The sequence below is a fragment of the Barbus barbus genome (genome assembly GCF_936440315.1).
Source record: "Barbus barbus genome assembly, chromosome: 6".
Lineage (NCBI taxonomy): Eukaryota > Metazoa > Chordata > Actinopteri > Cypriniformes > Cyprinidae > Barbus > Barbus barbus.
In genome coordinates this window covers 40,636,976-40,658,267 of record NC_136734.1, presented here as the reverse complement: position 1 = coordinate 40,658,267, position 21,292 = coordinate 40,636,976, and the positions used below count along the sequence as shown (strand labels likewise).

General features: G+C 35.1%; 1 protein-coding gene across 3 annotated transcripts in view; it reads right to left on the bottom strand.

The window, feature by feature from the left end:
* The window catches only part of abl1 (c-abl oncogene 1, non-receptor tyrosine kinase), a 39,545-nt gene that overhangs the window by 3,373 nt on the left and 14,880 nt on the right, over positions 1–21,292 (bottom strand). For all 3 annotated transcript variants that reach the window (XR_013784321.1, XM_079419186.1, XM_079419187.1), the window contains exons 2-10: positions 17,371–17,535; positions 11,608–11,903; positions 7,207–7,479; positions 6,026–6,110; positions 4,325–4,502; positions 2,228–2,412; positions 1,972–2,124; positions 227–316; positions 19–147 (exon numbers count right to left, since the gene is read on the bottom strand). Coding sequence is in view for 2 of the 3 variants with exons in the window: in XM_079419186.1 (XP_079275312.1) it covers positions 19–147; positions 227–316; positions 1,972–2,124; positions 2,228–2,412; positions 4,325–4,502; positions 6,026–6,110; positions 7,207–7,479; positions 11,608–11,903; positions 17,371–17,535 (1,554 nt within the window). In the remaining variant the exon portion in view is untranslated. The remainder of the gene's footprint in view (positions 1–18; positions 148–226; positions 317–1,971; positions 2,125–2,227; positions 2,413–4,324; positions 4,503–6,025; positions 6,111–7,206; positions 7,480–11,607; positions 11,904–17,370; positions 17,536–21,292) is intronic.

Below are 21,292 nucleotides of genomic sequence, written 5' to 3'. Positions count from 1 at the left end.
TGGGAGAGCGCAACTTACCCGGACTGTCGCCATCCCTGCTGTCCGTATGTCTTCGCAGTGTCCTCGTCTTAGTGGGAAGTTCTGGAGCCTGCTGTATCGGACCCAGTGTCAGCTTCTTACCCTTTTTCCCCAACTCTTTCTCCACCTCTGCAACCCACGAAGAGTGAAGATGAGCCACAAGAAAGTACACGTTAATTTATCTAAATCTCCAGAGACAGTGTCTTACCGTCGGAGATACTGGACTCTTGAAACATCGTCTCAAACGCCTGGTGGGTTTCAGCGAAAGAAGGCCGCTCTGCAGGGTTCCACCTCCAACCTAAAGACAGAACACGAAAGTCAGTCCAAAGGGCCTGTTTTATACAGCTTACAGGGGTCTTCAAACTCGGTCCTGGAGGGCCAGTGTCCTGCAGACTTTAGCTCCAACTTGCCTCAACACACCTGCCTGAAAGTTTCAAGTATACCTAGTAAGATCTTGATTAGCTGGTTCAAGTGTGTTTAATTAGGGTTGGAGCTAAACTCTGCAGGACACCGGCCCTCCAGGATTAAGTCTGGTGACCCCTGTATTATGCAAAAATCACTTTTATAAGGTGTTTGAACACAGTGTGTAAAAACAACCTGCCTATAATGGTAAAAATCCACCCACTCATTTTTTATAATCCCAATAAATCATAAACAGTCTCTCTGAACACACGATTGCAGATTTAGGGAGAAATCCCGCCCATTTGTGATGCTCTCTGCCCTATTAACACAGAAACAGCCCTGAGTGAGAAAGAGCAGTCCGCCATTACTGTTTTCCTGATGTAGATGCTGGAGATAAACCAAAAGTCCTATATGTTTGTGCCAATCATTTTACGCCGGACTGGCTCACAAAGGAGGGTCAGTTCAACGCTGGATTTTTGCAAAAGTTGATTCTGAAAGAGGGATCAATACCAAAGCATCGTGCATGACCGTCAGCTCGAAAGCAAGCGTGTCATACTTTGTTTTCCAAATTGCCCTTCTGAAAAAGCTTCTTGGCACTAAGGCTCAATGGCTTTTCACACTGAACGCAAAAATTCGTCACGATGACACTTTTGAATCGAAACAATAGATCCCTATAGGGCTATTCACACCAAGCGTAATCATTCACGGTGCAAAAAAGCGAGGATTTTTTTCGTCCTGTGTGTCTATTTTTTTCCCCTGTCGCTCCGCAATGAAACGGCCCGTCCAATCAGATTTGAGCTTAGATCACGTGACCAGAGCAGCTGCTGTTACACAAAAGGGTGAGAATGGTGGCGCTGTTTTGAAAACCAGTGTACACAAACACAGAAGAAGAGTATTCCGAGAGAGGAGAGAGTGGATGCGGAGTTATCATTGGTATCGGAGAACAGATTTATTCTTAATATAATTTCTATTAATTCTCCACTGATTTATGTGATCTGGAGAGCACATTATTTAGTATGTTTATACTTTAAGATGTTTTCTTGTAAGCATTATAGATAGTTTGTGTCTCTGGGGTAAAAGTTACTTAAGCTTTATTATTTTAATGCTGTATATTGAGCGGTGGACGATGTTAAATCCATATATGTGACCCTGGACCACAAAACCCGTTATAATGATTAATTTTTTTAAATTGAGATTTCTACATAACCTGATAGCCGAATAAATGAGCTTTCCATTGATGTATGGTTTGTCAAAAAAAATCTAAATATTGAGAAAATCACCTTTAAAGTTGTCCAAATGAAGTTCTTAGCAATGCATATTACAATCAAAAATCAAGTCTTGATATATTTTGAAATATCTGACCATATTTTAACAAGCTATACAAAATAATCTGTGAGGTACTTTGAGCTAAAACTTCACATACACACTCTGGGGACATCTTATTTTACATCTTGTTAAAAGGGGCATAATAGGTCACCTTTTAATTGTAATCATCTTGTTCAAACACTTGAGCTTGTCTACCTTTTGGTCCTGATCTGAAGAGCTACTTACAGGCCCTCATGAGCTCATAGACTTTCTCTGGGCATCCCTCGGGTCTGTCCATGCGGTAATCTTTCTCTAGTAGCTCATACACTTGGGACAAGTCGATTCCAGGATACGGAGACAGCCCGTAGGTGGCGATTTCCCAAAGCAGGACGCCAAATGCTAAAGAGTTCAAGCAAAAGTGTCAGTTTTACACACGAGATGACACAGATGTGTCTCGACCTGGGAAGTGAATTCAGCGTCAACAGCATTGACTTCTGCTTACCCCACACGTCTGACTTGATGGAGAATTTGTTATAGGCCAGACTCTCCGGGGCGGTCCATTTAATGGGAAACTTGGCTCCTACATGGGCTATGTAGGTTTCTTCAGTCATCAGGCGACTCAGTCCAAAATCTGCCACTTTAACCAAGTGGTTTTCCCCAACTAAGCAGTTACGGGCAGCCAGATCCCTGAAACAAGAGCCAGATCGTAACTGGAAACGTGTCACTTCCTACTATTACTAATACTATGTTGTCCCTTGTCTTAGGGCTGGGCGATATTGCAAAAAAATTAAATCTCGATTTTTCAGAATGTTTGACTGATTCTCGATTGTTTTTTTTTTTTATGATTTTTAACTAGTCAACTAGAAAATGTAACTACAGCATGATTCAAGTAACTTTTTCTTTATTAATCCTCAAAGACAGAGACCTGCGGCTAAAAAGAAGTATTGTTCTTAAATGTTTAATAACTTTTGAACCGCTCATCTGAGTTAAAAAGTTTAAAAAGTGTCGTAAAGCAGAGATTTTTCTGAGAAAATTGGATTTTTGGATATTCAGAGCCTCCGAAGCAGATGTGATTATGTCATCACATTTTGACAACATTGATTCGTCAGAACCAATGCATTTTGTTCCTCTGAGCCAAACAGCAACGAGCGTTGATTAGTCCCACCCCCTGTGCCAGGATTGGTTCAACCGGTCACATATTCAACCAATAAACATAGGTTTTGGTCTTTTGAATCATTATTTAGCATGTTTCTTTGGAAATCTGAACAAACGCAAAGTGAAAGTAAAGTGTGTCGTGCGTGCATGAAAACAAACACAATAACACATTTGCATGAGAGAACTCTCTCAAAAAGCCCAGAAAAAAAAAAAAAAAAAAACAAGGATGAAACAACAGTACATATCAGATAAAGCATCATGTCTTCGAGTCGCGAGGCGATGTCCCAGTAAAATCAATTCTGCAGATCGATCGGTTTGGCTGTAACATTATGTAAATAATTCTTATTTAGTTCATAAAGATCATTTGCACTATTTTTTTCTGTTGCACTCTGTATATTTCCCACCCATTGTGTGTGTAGTTTGTGAATAATTTGCACTGCTTGTATTTTTGTTGTGCAAGACAAAAAATGTTTTCACAATTTGCTGCACTGTTTGTTGTTTATACTCAGATTGAAAATATATTTTTCTGGAAGAAAAAAAAGTCACTTTTTTCCCTGTATTTTGTTATTATATAACACGGTTTCCATTTTCTTTACTCCCTAAATGTTTTTGGACACATCTATATTGTTAATAAAGTAAACAGACCTGTTTTTCACTGAAAAGCTCCTATAACAATATTGTAATAAATGTCTATAACTTGCTTAGAGAGTGTTATATGTAGACAGAAATTTATTTGGAAGTGTAAAACACCCAGATACAACTTTCTAAAGAACAACATCCAAACTTCAGGAGTTTCTGTTCGAGTACACAGTAAAAAAAACACCCAATTATAGCTTGCGCTTTCCTTAAAATTTTGGAAATTCATTCATTCTTAGAGAAAATTGGGACTTTAAATAAGCTAGACTGAAACTTCAAGCTCTCCTGTTTATCTCCTGTTTCAACGGCATATTGTCAAAGTGTCTAATTCTAACATTTGGTCATATTTCTATTCAAATCCGTGATTCCTCGATTTTAACAAATAAAATAGTGGCAAAACATTAAATATGAATTAATCTGAAAAATCGCCCATGCAGCCCTACTTTGTCCTGTAATGTTTTAGTTCACAGAATGCAATAAATACATTTTGTGAACTACCTGTGAAGGATCCTGATGATGCTCTGCATTGTCTTTTTGTGTGTCTATTTGAGAAATTGTCTTCGGTTATCTTGCTTGCTTGTGTTAGCAAATCAGGCCGAGAGAGAGACATCACAGCCTATCTAGACAATTTAATTATTGTGCTATAAGCCTTGTTCCAACTAGTGTGAAGTCCCTTCTGTCTGATGAAGCATCACTGAGAGAAAGGCTCAAGCTAGAGAATAGTGTGAAGCAGCAACACAATGACTATTTAATAACAATCGACTGGATTTATTACAAACGCAGCACCTACAAGCGTGTTCTGGCTCACCTGTGGATGAAGTTCTTCTTCTCCAGATATTCCATGGCGGAGGAGATCTGCGTGGCCATGTGGAGCAGCACCACAGCATTGACCTCCTCATGATTACAATCACGCAGGTAATCCAGCAGGTTTCCGTGGGTCATGAACTCGGTGATGATGTAAAACGGAGGTTCTCGTGTGCAGACACCTGACATCAGAGAAAAACACAGGCTCTTCGGCATCATTACATGTCTCTTTGTGAAGGAAACACATTGCTCCAGAACATCATTGGTCGATTCGTGTTTAATAGACTGTTCAGGCCAAAACTCACAAACATAGACCTTTTGCATGAAGTCTTCAACTTACCGGTTTAAGAAGAGGTGGATTGGTTACAAAAGTGCTGCTTTGATGACTATTATGACATTAACTTCCGTCTCGTTTAACTAAGAAATAATGTGTGACCCCGGACCATAAAACCAGTCATAAGGGTTCATTTTGTGAAATTGAGATTTATACATCATCTGAATAAATAATCTTTCCATTGATGTATGGTTTGTTATGATAGGACAATATTTGTCTGAGATACAACTATTAGAAAATCTGGAATCTGAGGGAGCAAAAAAATCTAAATATTGAGAAAATCTCCTTCAAAGTTGTTCAAATGAAGTTCTTAGCAATGCATATTACTAATCAAAAATGAAGTTTTGATATATTTACGGTAGGAAATTTACTAAATATCTTCATGGAACATGATCTTAATATCCTAATGATTTTTGGCATAAAAGAGAAATGTATAATTTTGATCCATACAATGTATTGTTGGCTATTGCTACAGATATACCTGTGTTACTCATGACTGCTTTTGTGCTGCAGGGACACATATTCAAATCAAGGCTGTTTCTTGTGACTTTCCTCTCTTTAAAATTAGATATTGGAAACAACGATGAAACGATTCTTATTTCATATTAATGTCATCTCTAAATTGGACTAATTTATGAAACAAGTGTGATGTTTGATAAAGGAGTTTAAGACTTCATATCTTCATCCAGTGTGTGTTTTAATTTAAAGTAAATGTAGTCGAAGATAAAGTCGAAGTCGACTCCCAAAAAGTCTTAAATTTTTTAAATTGCTTTTAATTCCAAATTACAGTAAAAATTATCTTTTGTCCACTAATGTACATTATATTTATACAGTAATTTGATGTGTTTGAGTAATTTGAGAATGTTTGCACTTAAAAAAAATCAACACTGCTGAATAAATAAAACTCTGTTACTCCATAGACCGATAACTTATACTTTATTAATTCTAACAAGGATTAAGAATGCGATACGGTTTAGCGTGATTATTAAATCACAAAGACTGAGCTGTAATTACATAAATACTAGTGCTGGGCAATGATTAATCCAAATATAAAGTTGTTGTTTTTATACATGTGTGTGTACGGTGTATATTATGTATATATAAAGACACACGCATACAGTATATATTTTGAAAGTATTTAAATTATATATAAATATAAAAACATTTTTCTTAAATGTATACATGCATGTGTGTAACAAATATACACAGTACACAAAGCCTTTATTTTGAAATGCGTTCAATCATGATTAATCGTTGCCCAGCACTAATAAATACATTACATTTATTTACTATTATGAATTAATAAAAGAAATAAACATTTGATGCGTTTCCACGGTTTGTTAGCTTTAGTCCCTGTACAAATGGACTCACCTAACAGCTGCACAAGGTTCGGGTGTTTGATCTCTTTCATGACCGCAGCTTCTTTTAAAAACTCTTCCACTTCCATTGTGTCCTCCTGCACAAGAGGAAAAACTGTTCTCAACCAGCATTCATTGCTGCATTAGGATTTTCATGCTCTAATGCAATAGAGGGTCACAGACAGCAGAGAAAAACAATGCTAAATGTGGATTATCTGACAGTATTTTCATTATCCTGATCTGTCATGTGGCAGAAGCACCAGAAGCAAGCATGGCCGTGGCCTCATCCTCAGAAAGCATGAGCAAAACTACACAAGATTTTCTTACTTAGTATTTTTGTTTTGTTTTCTAGTATAGTTATATCTAAAAATTCTTGAAATCAAGGTGCATTTACTTTACAAGTAAAATGATTTACGATATTATGTCTTGCTTTCTGAAAAAATTATCAAACTTTTGTTAGTTTTTGCTTAAAACAAGCAAAAATATCTGACAATGGGGCAAGAAAAATATTCTTGTTCAGCCTTTGAATTAAGATCATTTTTCTTACCCCGTTGGCAGATATTTTTGCTTGTTTTAAGCAAACATTTGCAAAATTTTGATAATTTTTTCAGAAAGCAAGACATAATATCATGAGTCATTTTGTCATGTGAATGCATCTTGAATGCAATAAAATATTGTCTTATTTCTGAAAAATCAAATCAAAATTTTGCTCATTTTAAGCAAAAACGAACAACTTTTTTAATTTTTTTTTGTTTTTAGAAAAGACTTAACATTAAGTCATTTTATTTGTCATGTCAATGCATCTTGAATGCAATAAGATATGTCTTGTTTCTGAAAAAAATATAAATTTTTGTTAGTTTTTGCTTAAAATGAGCAAAAAATCTGTCAATGGGGCAAGAAAAATGTTCTTTTTTTGCCTTTGAATTAAGATCATTTTTCTTACTCCATTGGCAGATATTTTTGCTTGTTTTAAGCAAACTAACAACTTTTTTTTTTTTGAAAACAAGACTTAATATCATTTCAAGTAATTTTACTTGTCATGTGAATGCATCTTGATTCAAAAATGTTTAGATATTTCTACTAGAAAAGAGTATAAATATCAAAATATAAACAGTATAAATATATAAAAGGATACTAAGCAAGAAAATATTTTTTTGCAGTGTGATGCATTCTGGATGTCTCTGTGTCTCTGACCTTTAGTGTTTTGACGGCCACGGTCAGGTTGTATTTCTTCCAGACGCCCTCGTACACCTCTCCATACTGCCCTCCGCCCAGCTTGTGTTTCATGGTGATGTCTGTGCGCTCCATCTCCCATTTGTCGTAGTTGGGCGAGACGCCGTAGATGGTGGGCTTGTTGCGTTTGGGCGCTGGGTAATGCAGCGTCGTGATCAGACCGTCAGACACGGTGGAGTGATGGTGAACCAGCTCCGCCAGCGTGTTAAAGCGGCTCTCAGACGACACATACAGCTGCAGAGGAACAGACACCAGAGCGTGAGCGAGATAACAGACACAGAAACCCGCTTCCACTGCAGATGTGACAATACACAAGTTATAATAAAACGATTGGCCGCTGAACCCAGGACACACTGCATTAAAGTCACCATGAAAACAAAATGGACTATTCTTATCTCTAAGGAAGTTGCAAGGTTTATTAGAAATGTTTTATCAGTGAACATCATTTTTTAAAATTCATGTTTTCTCATAAAACCAATGGTTTAACACGATTAATTACTTGATTGCGCAACGACAACTAAATAAACCACTGCAACAGCAAAAACATGCACATGTTAATATGTTCCTTTCACTCTCAGAGTTCATGTTTTGGACTGTTGAAACTATTTTTAAATTATTTTATATTGATATATTACAAATGATTTTAAAATGGTATTAATTAACTTTTAAAATGATTAAAATGATGAGTCCATCTCGCACGAGTATGAATAGTTGTTACATAACTTGTGCAATGATATTAATGTGCATTTTTGAAGATATTTATATTTATGCACAGATTTACTGAAACAAAGCATGTAAATATCAATTATCAGTCAATCTCTAGTCTTGACACGTGTTTTTAAATATCAATCTATTTAGATCTCATCAGCAACAAGGATGAAACGCACTACAGAGAGGAAGTGGCACAGCTGGCTGAATGGTGTGGCACTAACAATCTGTCCCTCAATGTGGAGAAGACAAAGGAGGTTGTGATGGACTTCAGGAGACCTCCGTTGACCACCCCCCACCCCAAACACCCCCCCCCCCCCACACACACACACACACACACACATTACCACACCAAAGAAAAAAACTGTATGGAACTTTTTTGTGCAATTGGATGTGTGCTACACACAGGTGAGTGGGCCTGTACAAACCACCTGTAGTAACACACTCTCCTCTATGTGCACTACGGACACTTTACACACACTGCTGCGTGAACACAATCCCACAAAAGACTCAGCAATATATGTATGTTTACATGCTCATGCACTACAAATCATCCTGCACTGTTCCTCAACCAGCTGCTGACTCAAATGTCTCTCCTTGCACATGTATAGTATTTGTGAAGCATTCGTATAGTTTGTATTTTTTATCCTTTATTCTTTAGTTTGTATAGGGTAAATACTTAGTATACTTCTAGTTAAATCTGTCAGTAGGTTAGAAGTGTATAGGTTTATAGTGTTTTTTACTTCATTGTTGTATGTCTGTATTTATGTAGCACCGTGGTCCTGCGAGACACGACATTTCGTTCCACTGTATGTCCCCACATGTAGCAGAATGACTATAAAGCTCAACTTGAACTTGAACTTTTAAACGTAATGTGCTGAAGACATCCATCTGAAACATTACAAGAGTTAAAAACTGCACAGGAACTCAAAGAATGTAACATTCAAGAGTGATACACTGCTTCCTGTTAAAATCCTCATTGTTCATTAATGAGGCTTCTTTAGTGCATTCGAGTGTGTTTAAATGCACCTTTTAAACAACTCATTGGTGTAATAACTGCATCTTGATTACTTTATACATATACGCTTCAGATGGCAGGAGGGTCTTGGATTCATGTCATGTTTATCCGTCAAGTGTCCTGAATGGAGTTATATGATACTGGCTGTGTAATAATTAAAAGCAGCTATCCTTACTAATTGCAAACGTTTAATCTATGTACTTTTGAGACCTCAGAGCAGGTTAAAAGTGAGCTGTTGAGCTGAAATGGCGTCTGGGGCTCATTCCTGACGGCTTACACTAGAGATTCCAGCAGAGAAGTGTGAGGCGCGTCAGGCATGCGAGGAATGAGCGCAGCGGTCATCAGCGTGCAGCAGGAATGCAGCGTGACACATGGACTCGTTTATCTGCCCACGGACAGCACTCATCCTCACTGCCTGCACTACTGAGAGCACTTCAGCATGCGATTGCAACACACTCCATCAGGGACGCACCGAATGTTCGGCAAGCGAAACAGCACATAAAGCTCTTCCGGTGTTCGGCTGAATAAGCAAAAAGACCAAATAATATGTACTAGGGCTGTCAAAATGGCTGAAAAAATTTATTTGAATTTTATATTATCAATATTCAAATTTAAAAGGCATAATTTCTGTTAGGGGGGAAAACAGTTTTTATCTTCTCTCCTGAGGGCGCATCGAGCAAAATATTACTAATGCACGTTTCTTCAAAGCAATAAAATAACACAAAAAAAGTGCATAATGTTTAAAATAATGTTTATAAACCATATATAATTAAGTTGCTTAATTAGAAACAAAACAGCATCATGTATGTATAGTTTAATACAAAGGACTGAAAATCAGTCACAAAGAGTGCTTTTGTTGTCTGCTAGAAAGTTAAAAATGTTCAGTGTTAAGTAAATATTTTTAAATTATTGTTTTGTAATAGATTTTTTATTTGAAAAGCTAGACAAACCAGTAATTAGCACATTTTGGCATTTTAATGCATGCAATGGAAGAAAAAAAAAAAGGCAAAATATATGGGGGGGAAATGCAAAAAACTGTGTTCGGTATTCTGCCTTCGGCCCAGTGTTTCATGTTGTTTGGCTTCGATCAAGATCCCTACAATCCATTTAACTTTAGAAAATCTAAATAATAAATAAATGGAAGGTTAACTGACACTGCTACTGAACTAAAGTAAATCAACTACATAAAGCTGAATAATGACTCTATTGTCTTCTGTAGAGCTGCTTCTAGATTAAATCTGTTTCATAGTTTAACACTTTATTACTGTGAAGCTGCTTTGAAATAATGCATGCAAATAATAATTGTTAATACAGTGGTTTGCCAAAATAACTGAAAATTCACAATTTCTTCAAGAAATTGTTAGCAACTGTTATTTAATTTCTATTGCAATATTAAGGGAGCTATGATGCTTCTCACCAGCCAATGAGATCAAGACTAGTCAGCAGCCAATTAATGAGCTAGTCTAAGTATCGTTAGTGAGTTCACTAGCTAATTAATTTCACGTCTCCTGTGAGGGTGGGTAAGGGAATTAATCATGACTGACCATATGAAAACTGCATTTCTATACTGTCACAGACCTCCACTGTGAGTAAACCATCTTCTGAACGCATGAGTGATATCACTGCATGCAAATTATATTTTTACATGAGAAACAATTACTGTCTGAATAGGGCTTGAGCTTTTAAAAATGTGTTATTTAGGGCCCTATGATATCCATTTTCTCTTTTCCCAAATTCCATTTTTTCCATTTTAATTTTTCCAGATTCTGTTTTTTCCATTTTAATTCATTTTAATTCTAGACTAAATAAAAAAATATTTTAAAAAAATAATAATTTTAATTCTAGGTTAAATAAAAAATGTGTTAATCAAAAGGCATGTCTAATTAAATGAAATCATGAAACTTACAATATTAAACAGCAATTTATTAAAAGTTTAACAAAAATTTAATTTAAGGCCCTTTGAAATGTTTTTTTTTCTCAAATGTAGTTTTATTTTTACAAAATTCTGTTTTACATTAATTTTCTGGATTTCATTTTTATGGTTTAGTTAAATATTAATAATGAAAAGCATCCCTAATTAATTGATTTTATTTTAAAAAATAATTTAAAATAATTATTTTATTTATTATTTTCCAGAATTACTGTGTTGTGTATTTACATTTTTCTGCTAAATAAATACTGGTAAATAATTATTCTTGTAAATATTCCTTTAAAAATAATGTTTGAATAATAATTTTATTAGCAGTAGTAGTACTATTACATATATCTGTCACAGTTTCTTCAAGTTAAACCAAACTCTTATTTAAGTTCAAAGTTAATTTCAGGCTAGTGAGAGTGTGTATTTCACCCACCGCTAATCAGATGCAGGTTTATTTTATTTTAAATTGTGTCTATGTTGTTTGTGATGTGTATTTTTTAATGGTGACTATGTTTGTATTTCGCATTTTATTGTGATATTGTGAAGCACTTTGGGCAACTTAGTGTTCTATTAAACTGTGCTATATAAATAAATAATAATAATAAAAAAAAAGATGTGTATGATACGATATTAACTCTTATAATTAGGGTCATTATCACTTCATTGTCACTGCTGTCAGACTCGTGAAGTGTCAGTGGAAACACTATTGTTCTCTCACCTTGCCGTCGGAGGCCGTGTTGATGCGGTAGTGGTAGACGCGGCCCTCGTAGCGCAGCGAGATGGACCTCTGTCCCGGGCTGCTCTCGCTCTCGCGCACCAGAAAGCTGCCGTTGATGCCGCTGCTCAGCAGGTACTCGGCGGCGTTGCGGGACACGGGCCCGTGATACCAGCTGTGCTTCTCCAGACTGTTGACGGGCGTGATGTAGTTGCTGGGAACCCAGCCCTGGCCGTTCTTGGTCTGCGCCTCGCACCACTCGCCATTGTGATTGTATCCCAGAACCCTCAGCTTCTCTCCTGATCAGAGCATGAGAAACGGGTCGTCACACTCATATCAATGTCTATTACAGCGGTCATCAGCAGCATTGGGGGTTTCGCGCGTTACGTTTTAAAGTAACCAGTAAAGTAACACATTACACATAAAGTAACACTTTAGTTTAGAAGGAAATATTTGAGTTACTTTTTCAAATAAGTAATTCCAGTTACTTTGTTTCCCAGATTTAAAAAGTAACTCAAAAGTTATGTAACATTACTTTCCATAAAAAGTAACTAATGTAATTCGTTACTTTTTTAGGGAGTAATGCAATATTGCAATGCATTACGTAATCAGATTACTTTTACATAACTAGTAAAGTAACATTACTTTTTACTTTGTTTCTGATGTATTGAGTGACAGCTCTGGTGTTGAGAGAAATCAGGAGTAAGTGCAGAGTGTTGTGTGTGAACATGATCTTACTGTAGTTCTAGACTAAATATCAACATGATCTTACTGTAGTTCTAGACTAAATATCTACATGATCTTACTGTAGTTCTAGACTAAATATCTACATGATCTTACTGTAGTTCTAGACTAAATATCAACATGATCTTACTGTAGTTCTAGACTAAATATCAACATGATCTTACTGTAGTTCTAGACTAAATATCTACATGATCTTACTGTAGTTCTAGACTAAATATCAACATGATCTTACTGTAGTTCTAGACTAAATATCTACATGATCTTACTGTAAATCTAGACTAAATATCTACATGATCTTACTGTAGCTCTAGACTAAATATCAACATGATCTTACTGTAGTTCTAGACTAAATATCAACATGATCTTACTGTAGATCTAGACTAAATATCAACATGATCTTACTGTAGTTCTAGACTAAATATCTACATGATCTTACTGTAGTTCTAGACTAAATATCTACATGATCTTACTGTAGTTCTAGACTAAATATCAACATGATCTTACTGTAGTTCTAGACTAAATATCAACATGATCTTACTGTAGTTCTAGACTAAATATCTACATGATCTTACTGTAGTTCTAGACTAAATATCTACATGATCTTACTGTAGATCTAGACTAAATATCTACATGATCTTACTGTAGTTCTAGACTAAATATCTACATGATCTTACTGCAGTTCTAGACTAAATATCTACATGATCTTACTGTAGTTCTAGACTAAATATCTACATGATCTTACTGTAGTTCTAGACTAAATATCTACATGATCTTACTGTAGTTCTAGACTAAATATCAACATGATCTTACTGTAGTTCTAGACTAAATATCTACATGATCTTACTGTAAATCTAGACTAAATATCTACATGATCTTACTGTAGCTCTAGACTAAATATCAACATGATCTTACTGTAGTTCTAGACTAAATATCAACATGATCTTACTGTAGATCTAGACTAAATATCAACATGATCTTACTGTAGTTCTAGACTAAATATCTACATGATCTTACTGTAGTTCTAGACTAAATATCTACATGATCTTACTGTAGTTCTAGACTAAATATCAACATGATCTTACTGTAGTTCTAGACTAAATATCAACATGATCTTACTGTAGTTCTAGACTAAATATCTACATGATCTTACTGTAGATCTAGACTAAATATCTACATGATCTTACTGTAGTTCTAGACTAAATATCTACATGATCTTACTGCAGTTCTAGACTAAATATCTACATGATCTTACTGTAGTTCTAGACTAAATATCTACATGATCTTACTGTAGATCTAGACTAAATATCAACATGATCTTACTGTAGATCTAGACTAAATATCAACATGATCTTACTGTAGTTCTAGACTAAATATCAACATGATCTTACTGTAGTTCCAGACTAAATATCAACATGATCTTACTGTAGTTCCAGACTAAATATCTACATGATCTTACTGTAGTTCTAGACTAAATATCTACATGATCTTACTGTAGTTCTAGACTAAATATCAACATGATCTTACTGTAGATCTAGACTAAATATCAACATGATCTTACTGTAGATCTACTGTAGATCTAGACTAAATATCAACATGATCTTACTGTAGTTCTAGACTAAATATCTACATGATCTTACTGTAGTTCTAGACTAAATATCAACATGATCTTACTGTAGTTCTAGACTAAATATCAACATGATCTTACTGTAGTTCTAGACTAAATATCTACATGATCTTACTGTAGTTCTAGACTAAATATCAACATGATCTTACTGTAGTTCTAGACTAAATATCTACATGATCTTACTGTAAATCTAGACTAAATATCTACATGATCTTACTGTAGCTCTAGACTAAATATCAACATGATCTTACTGTAGTTCTAGACTAAATATCAACATGATCTTACTGTAGATCTAGACTAAATATCAACATGATCTTACTGTAGTTCTAGACTAAATATCTACATGATCTTACTGTAGTTCTAGACTAAATATCAACATGATCTTACTGTAGTTCTAGACTAAATATCAACATGATCTTACTGTAGTTCTAGACTAAATATCAACATGATCTTACTGTAGTTCTAGACTAAATATCTACATGATCTTACTGTAGTTCTAGACTAAATATCTACATGATCTTACTGTAGATCTAGACTAAATATCTACATGATCTTACTGTAGTTCTAGACTAAATATCTACATGATCTTACTGCAGTTCTAGACTAAATATCTACATGATCTTACTGTAGTTCTAGACTAAATATCAACATGATCTTACTGTAGATCTAGACTAAATATCAACATGATCTTACTGTAGATCTAGACTAAATATCAACATGATCTTACTGTAGTTCTAGACTAAATATCAACATGATCTTACTGTAGTTCCAGACTAAATATCAACATGATCTTACTGTAGTTCCAGACTAAATATCTACATGATCTTACTGTAGTTCTAGACTAAATATCTACATGATCTTACTGTAGTTCTAGACTAAATATCAACATGATCTTACTGTAGATCTAGACTAAATATCAACATGATCTTACTGTAGATCTACTGTAGATCTAGACTAAATATCAACATGATCTTACTGTAGTTCTAGACTAAATATCAACACGATCTTACTGTAGTTCTAGACTAAATATCTACATGATCTTACTTCTCCTGCGTCATATTCTTCATGTGATTAGTGGCGGCCTCTACTGTACAGACCTGAATCTACATCTCCTTCAGTCTGAGGCACATTCACTTCACTTTTGGTGTGAAAGGGCTTTACATTTGTAAAAGAAGAGCTTTTTATATTAAAAACAAAAAAGCAAGCCCTGCCCAGATTTAGTAACCTTTTTTTAGGGAGTAACGCAATATAATGCGGTCACAGAAATCATAATCATGGTTAAAATACAATTAACCCTGCAGCCCTAGCGTCCAATGGTTCTAAGAAATAAAAACGGCATCATTTTGCATGGCACAAGCTCATTAAGTATGTCTGGATGCACTTCAAAAAGTTGGTTTTTAATTGGAACACAGCAAGAATTTCCCTTTTTAAGATGGCGGCGCAATTAAGAACTTATACATGCCTTTCCACTATAGATATGTTCTCATGTGAAGCTGTTCTTCTGATGGCTAGCAACTGTCGGTGATCAGCTCAACCTTTTATTTGGATACATAAACAAATTTGAAGAATTTAGTGTTTTTGCTCTTTTTTCAAGAATTTCGTTTTTTTGAGGGATTCTATTATTGACTTGAAATTGTGTTACATGTGAATGGAACCAAGCGCAAGATCCTCCTTTTTTCATTTTTGATCTCCATCAAAGTGTTTATCATAGACTCTCATGACTTGGGCCACATTTTCATTGTGTACTATGAATATTTTTGGCATTGGATAAAAGCATCTGCTGAATAAACAAAGCTGTACTGTCTGTGACTTCTACAGGAGACCCTGTGCACTAATAACAGCTCGTTATGAAACAGCGGAGTGAAATATCTTTATTCCAGCTACTGAATCCACACGCTCTCATTATCTAGTGAAGTGACGGCCGTCTGGATGGCTGTAGATCTTCCCCTCACTGATTTTTACCGGCCGAATGGAAAGAACTGACATGCTGAGTAAGATAAAGGAAGAAGAGGAATGTGCAGCAAATATGTGGATTTCCAGTCAGACATGTGACCTTATACGGCGGAACAAAGAGCAGCTTTACTGCAGGAGTCCCAAATAAAAACAATAAAACTCATTCACTAATGTGCAGTCTGCTTTTGATACACAACAGTATGAACTACAACAAAAAGCCCATCTTAAGGGAGACTTTACTGTAGACAGTTTCTTAGATAATGAAATCTGATCTGTACATTATTAGGTTGTGCAGATGCCTTAATGCACCGCTGAAAATCCTTCCCCTCATTTGGTGTTCCTCGTCAAAAATGACCGGCCTTTTAAAAAACACTTGTTATGCGATATTATCAGCAAATCTTGGATTTAATCTTTTTGTCAACTTGCTTTCACATATCTCAATGAAATGTGTCCCTGCAGCACAAAAGCAGTCATCAGTAGCACAGGTATATCTGTAGCAATAGCCAACAATACATTGTATGGATCACAATTATACATTTCTCTTTTATGACAAAAATCATTAGGATATTAAGATCATGTTCCATGAAGATATTTAGTAAATTTCCTACCGTAAATATATCAAAACTTCATTTTTGATTAGTAATATGCATTGCTAAGAACTTCATTTGAACAACTTTAAAGGAGATTTTCTCAATATTTAGATTTTTTTGCTCCCTCAGATTCCAGATTTTCTAATAGTTGTATCTCAGCCAAATATTGTCCTATCATAACAAACCATACATCAATGGAAAGATTATTTATTCAGCTCTCAGATGATGTATAAATTGCAATTAGAAAAAAAATTGACCCTTATGACTGGTTTTGTGCTCCAGGGTCACATATGAGCTTGTGCTCCTCAGTTTAGGAATGAAAAAAAACATTTGCAGATAATTTTGGCTATATTCACTAAAAATTGAGGTGCATAAGCTCAGATCAATGAGGCGTATGATCAATCAGCTACAAAAACAAATACAAAACCTGCTAATTGAAAAAATCTAATATTGAATCTAATATTTGGATTTAATCCAATTAGCATAATGATAGACTTGAGCAATTTTTTTGTAAGCGGTCATTTTTGACCTGGAAACACCACACGTGTACCAATGTGAGGGGAAAAAAAGATTTTTGGGGGGAAATTATTACACCCTGTGTGTGTTTTATTCCAATGTCATTAACTAGCATTTTCGTGAAAAAGGAAATTCTCTCCAGATTAAAATGACTGGAATACAACATGAAGGTTAATTGAATGACTTTAAACTTTCAATAGCACATTATTTACAGCTGATCATTTCTGTGGTACTGAAACTAGCAGTGATTACGGTGAAACTTCACTGGTGTTGGTGTCTTCTAGACGGAGTCATGATGAAGTGCTTATTCGGATGATGAAGCATGGATGTGTTTCTCACCTTTGGTGATGCTGAGAGTGTTATCTCCGCTCGCTACGAAGTCATACAGCGCTACGAACAGATTGGGGTCATTTTCGCTGGGTCCCGCCAGCAGATTCTCTTTGGAGTTCCAGCGCGCCGCCTCAGACAGACCCGGGGCCTCGAAATCCGGCCGCTGGAGCGCCTCTGCAAACACACGAGGGAAAGGACAATAAATGACACTGAATATGAGAATGCATGATAGCACAGGTGACCCTGGACCACAGAACCAGTCATTAGGGTCAATGTTTTGAAATTGAGATTTATACATCATCTGAAAACAAGATATCTGCAATGAAATAGAAGTGCTATAATTCTGACTAAAATACACATTTTGTTGAAATATTTGTAGTTGGACAATAAATGTGACGTAGAATTTTAAACTACAAGTAAGTGTATTTTTATGATAGCACTAACTGTGAAGAGGTTATCAGCCTAACACAATTAGCTAGTCTGTGCTTTTGCTTTTATTTATCTTCATTTTTAGTTTAATGAATTTAACTTCTGCTTTAAAAGCATTTTTTTGTTTGTTTTTAGATTGTAATGTTACAATGTTAGGATGTAATGTGATTTTAACACTTTTTTGCACATAATATATAGGCTTACATGGTCACATTCACTTTTTGTTTTCATGTCAATTAATTGGGTGGGATGCAATATAGTGTATGTATATATACATATATATATATGTGTGTGTGTGTGTGTGTGTGTGTACACATACATCTCAAACAAAACAAAAAAATGTTTTAAAAATAAAATACATAAAAATACTACATAAACATTCAAACACACACATACACATATACATATATATATATATATATATATATACACTATATTGTCAAAAGTGTTGGCACCCCCTTCTAATGAACATGTTTGACTACTTTTCTATTCTAACATGACAGTGTCTCTGTGTATAAGACACGGTTCAGAAAGACATGATTGATTGAGTCAGTGTGGAAGAACTGGACTGGTCTGCAGAAAGCCAAGTCCTGATCCCAGCTGAACTCCTCTGGTGTGACTTTATATGCAGACCTTGAGACAAAAACTCATCACCAAACACCAACGACTTGTACATAAGAGTACGGTTATTTTAGACACGTCCAAAACTGTTGCAACAGAGATGGAAATACAGTTTTTAAATGAATTATGCTTCCATCTTTGTTGCCACGGTTGTGTTAGTGCCTTTCTCTGTTCTAAAGAAGGGGGTGTCCCAACACTTTTGTCCTTATAGTGTCTGTACAAGTCGGTGTTGAGTTTTCGGCTAATATTATATATATATATATATATATATATATATATATATATATACACAAACTACAAAAACGCAGAAAATACAGAGATGTGTGTACTGGATATATCACAAATCAGCAAAAAAATACATAGATATGAATTTTTGGCTACATTGCCCAGCCATAATAGTAAATGTAATCATCAATACGGTCAGCTCGCAGTACATCACCACAACCACCAAACACCAATCTGAACTCTTTAATGAGTCGCATTCATTACTCTGTGCCATGAGGAAACACAAAACAATTATGACTGATGACCTCAGACACATAAATATAGCAAATAAGATACGGCAGAACATTTGCTTTTCATATATAAACTAACTGGAACATGAATCAGCTTAGAGAAAATAAAAAGTGTTTAAATCACCCAAAAATGTGCATTCAGTCATCATTTACTCACCCTCATGTTGACTGTGAAATACAAAAGGAAAACATCTGAGCAATTCTCAATGGCACCAATGACCTCGAGCCTCGGCAGTGGACGACTGCTGCTTTTATGGGCATTTTTGGAGCCTGACAGCCATGATAAAGATTCTCCTCGTGTTTCGCAGAACAACACGCGAGTCAGTAAACAATGAGGGAATGGTTAACTAACCCTTTAAATCACCCATAAAACACCAGTGCATTTGGGTAGTTGACAAATAATATGGATTTTTTTAAATCCACATCACAACTCAATGTGGTGGTGGACGAGGAGACTCCACCCCTCACAATGTAGAGCGCTTTGAATGCTTAGAAAAGCAGAAAAGCGCTATATAAATGTAATGAATTATTATTATTATTAATGTTCAAGGCATGTACAGGAGAATTATGTAACTGGTCTTTCACAATTTTTAGCTTTGCAATTCCCATTCAGCATGATCTCATGTTAAAGTCATGAGCAGCCAGTCACTATACAGCCACAAAGAACACCAGGCTACAATCAGATGCTTCTTTCACATTTCAGCGCCTTTATACACTACCAGTCAAACTAAATATCAACATGATCTTACTGTAGGTCTAGACTAAATATCAACATGATCTTACTGTAGGTCTAGACTAAATATCAACATGATCTTACTGTAGTTCTAGACTAAATATCTACATGATCTTACTGTAGTTCTAGACTAAATATCAACATGATCTTACTGTAGTTCTAGACTAAATATCAACATGATCTTACTGTAGGTCTAGACTAAATATCAACATGATCTTACTGTAGTTCTAGACTAAATATCAACATGATCTTACTGTAGGTCTAGACTAAATATCAACATGATCTTACTGTAGTTCTAGACTAAATATCTACATGATCTTACTGTAGTTCTAGACTAAATATCAACATGATCTTACTGTAGTTCTAGACTAAATATCAACATGATCTTACTGTAGTTCTAGACTAAATATCAACATGATCTTACTGTAGGTCTAGACTAAATATCAACATGATCTTACTGTAGTTCTAGACTAAATATCTACATGATCTTACTGTAGTTCTAGACTAAATATCAACATGATCTTACTGTAGTTCTAGACTAAATATCTACATGATCTTACTGTAGGTCTAGACTAAATATCTACATGATCTTACTGTAGGTCTAGACTAAATATCTACATGATCTTACTGTAGTTCTAAACTAAATATCTACATGATCTTACTGTAGTTCTAGACTAAATATCTACATGATCTTACTGTAGGTCTAGACTAAATATCTACATGATCTTACTGTAGTTCTAGACTAAATATCTACATGATCTTACTGTAGGTCTAGACTAAATATCTACATGATCTTACTGTAGGTCTAGACTAAATATCTACATGATCTTACTGTAGGTCTAGACTAAATATCTACATGATCTTACTGTAGTTCTAGACTAAATATCTACATGATCTTACTGTAGTTCTAGACTAAATATCTACATGATCTTACTGTAGTTCTAGACTAAATATCAACATGATCTTACTGTAGTTCTAGACTAAATATCAACATGATCTTACTGTAGTTCTAGACTAAATATCTACATGATCTTACTGTAGTTCTAGACTAAATATCTACATGATCTTACTGTAGTTCTAGACTAAATATCTACATGATCTTACTGTAGTTCTAGACTAAATATCTACATGATCTTACTGTAGTTCTAGACTAAATATCAACATGTATTTACTCATCTCACCTGCACTAAAACACATTCAGTGTTCCTCAGAATCAATAAAAACAGACCAATACAAACTCAGAATATTATACAAACCTGCAATAATTAAATATGTGAAATAAGACATATTTATGTATTTAATCCCATTTTAAGTAATGTCATACTTGTGTTTGATTGTAGTTATTTCTGAATAGTGTTGAACTTTCTTCTTGTGATTAGTGGCGTCCTCTACTGTACAGACCTGAATCTACATCTCCTTCAGTCTGAGCCGGATTCACTTCACTTTTGGTGTGAAAGGGCTTTACATTTGTAAAAGAAGAGCTTTTTATATTAAAAACAAAAAAGCAAGCCCTGCCCAGATTTAAAAAGTAACGTAACGCATTACTTTCCATAAAAAGTAACCTTTTTTTAGGGAGTAACGCAATATAATGCGGTCACAGGAATCATAATCATGGTTAAAATACAATTAACCC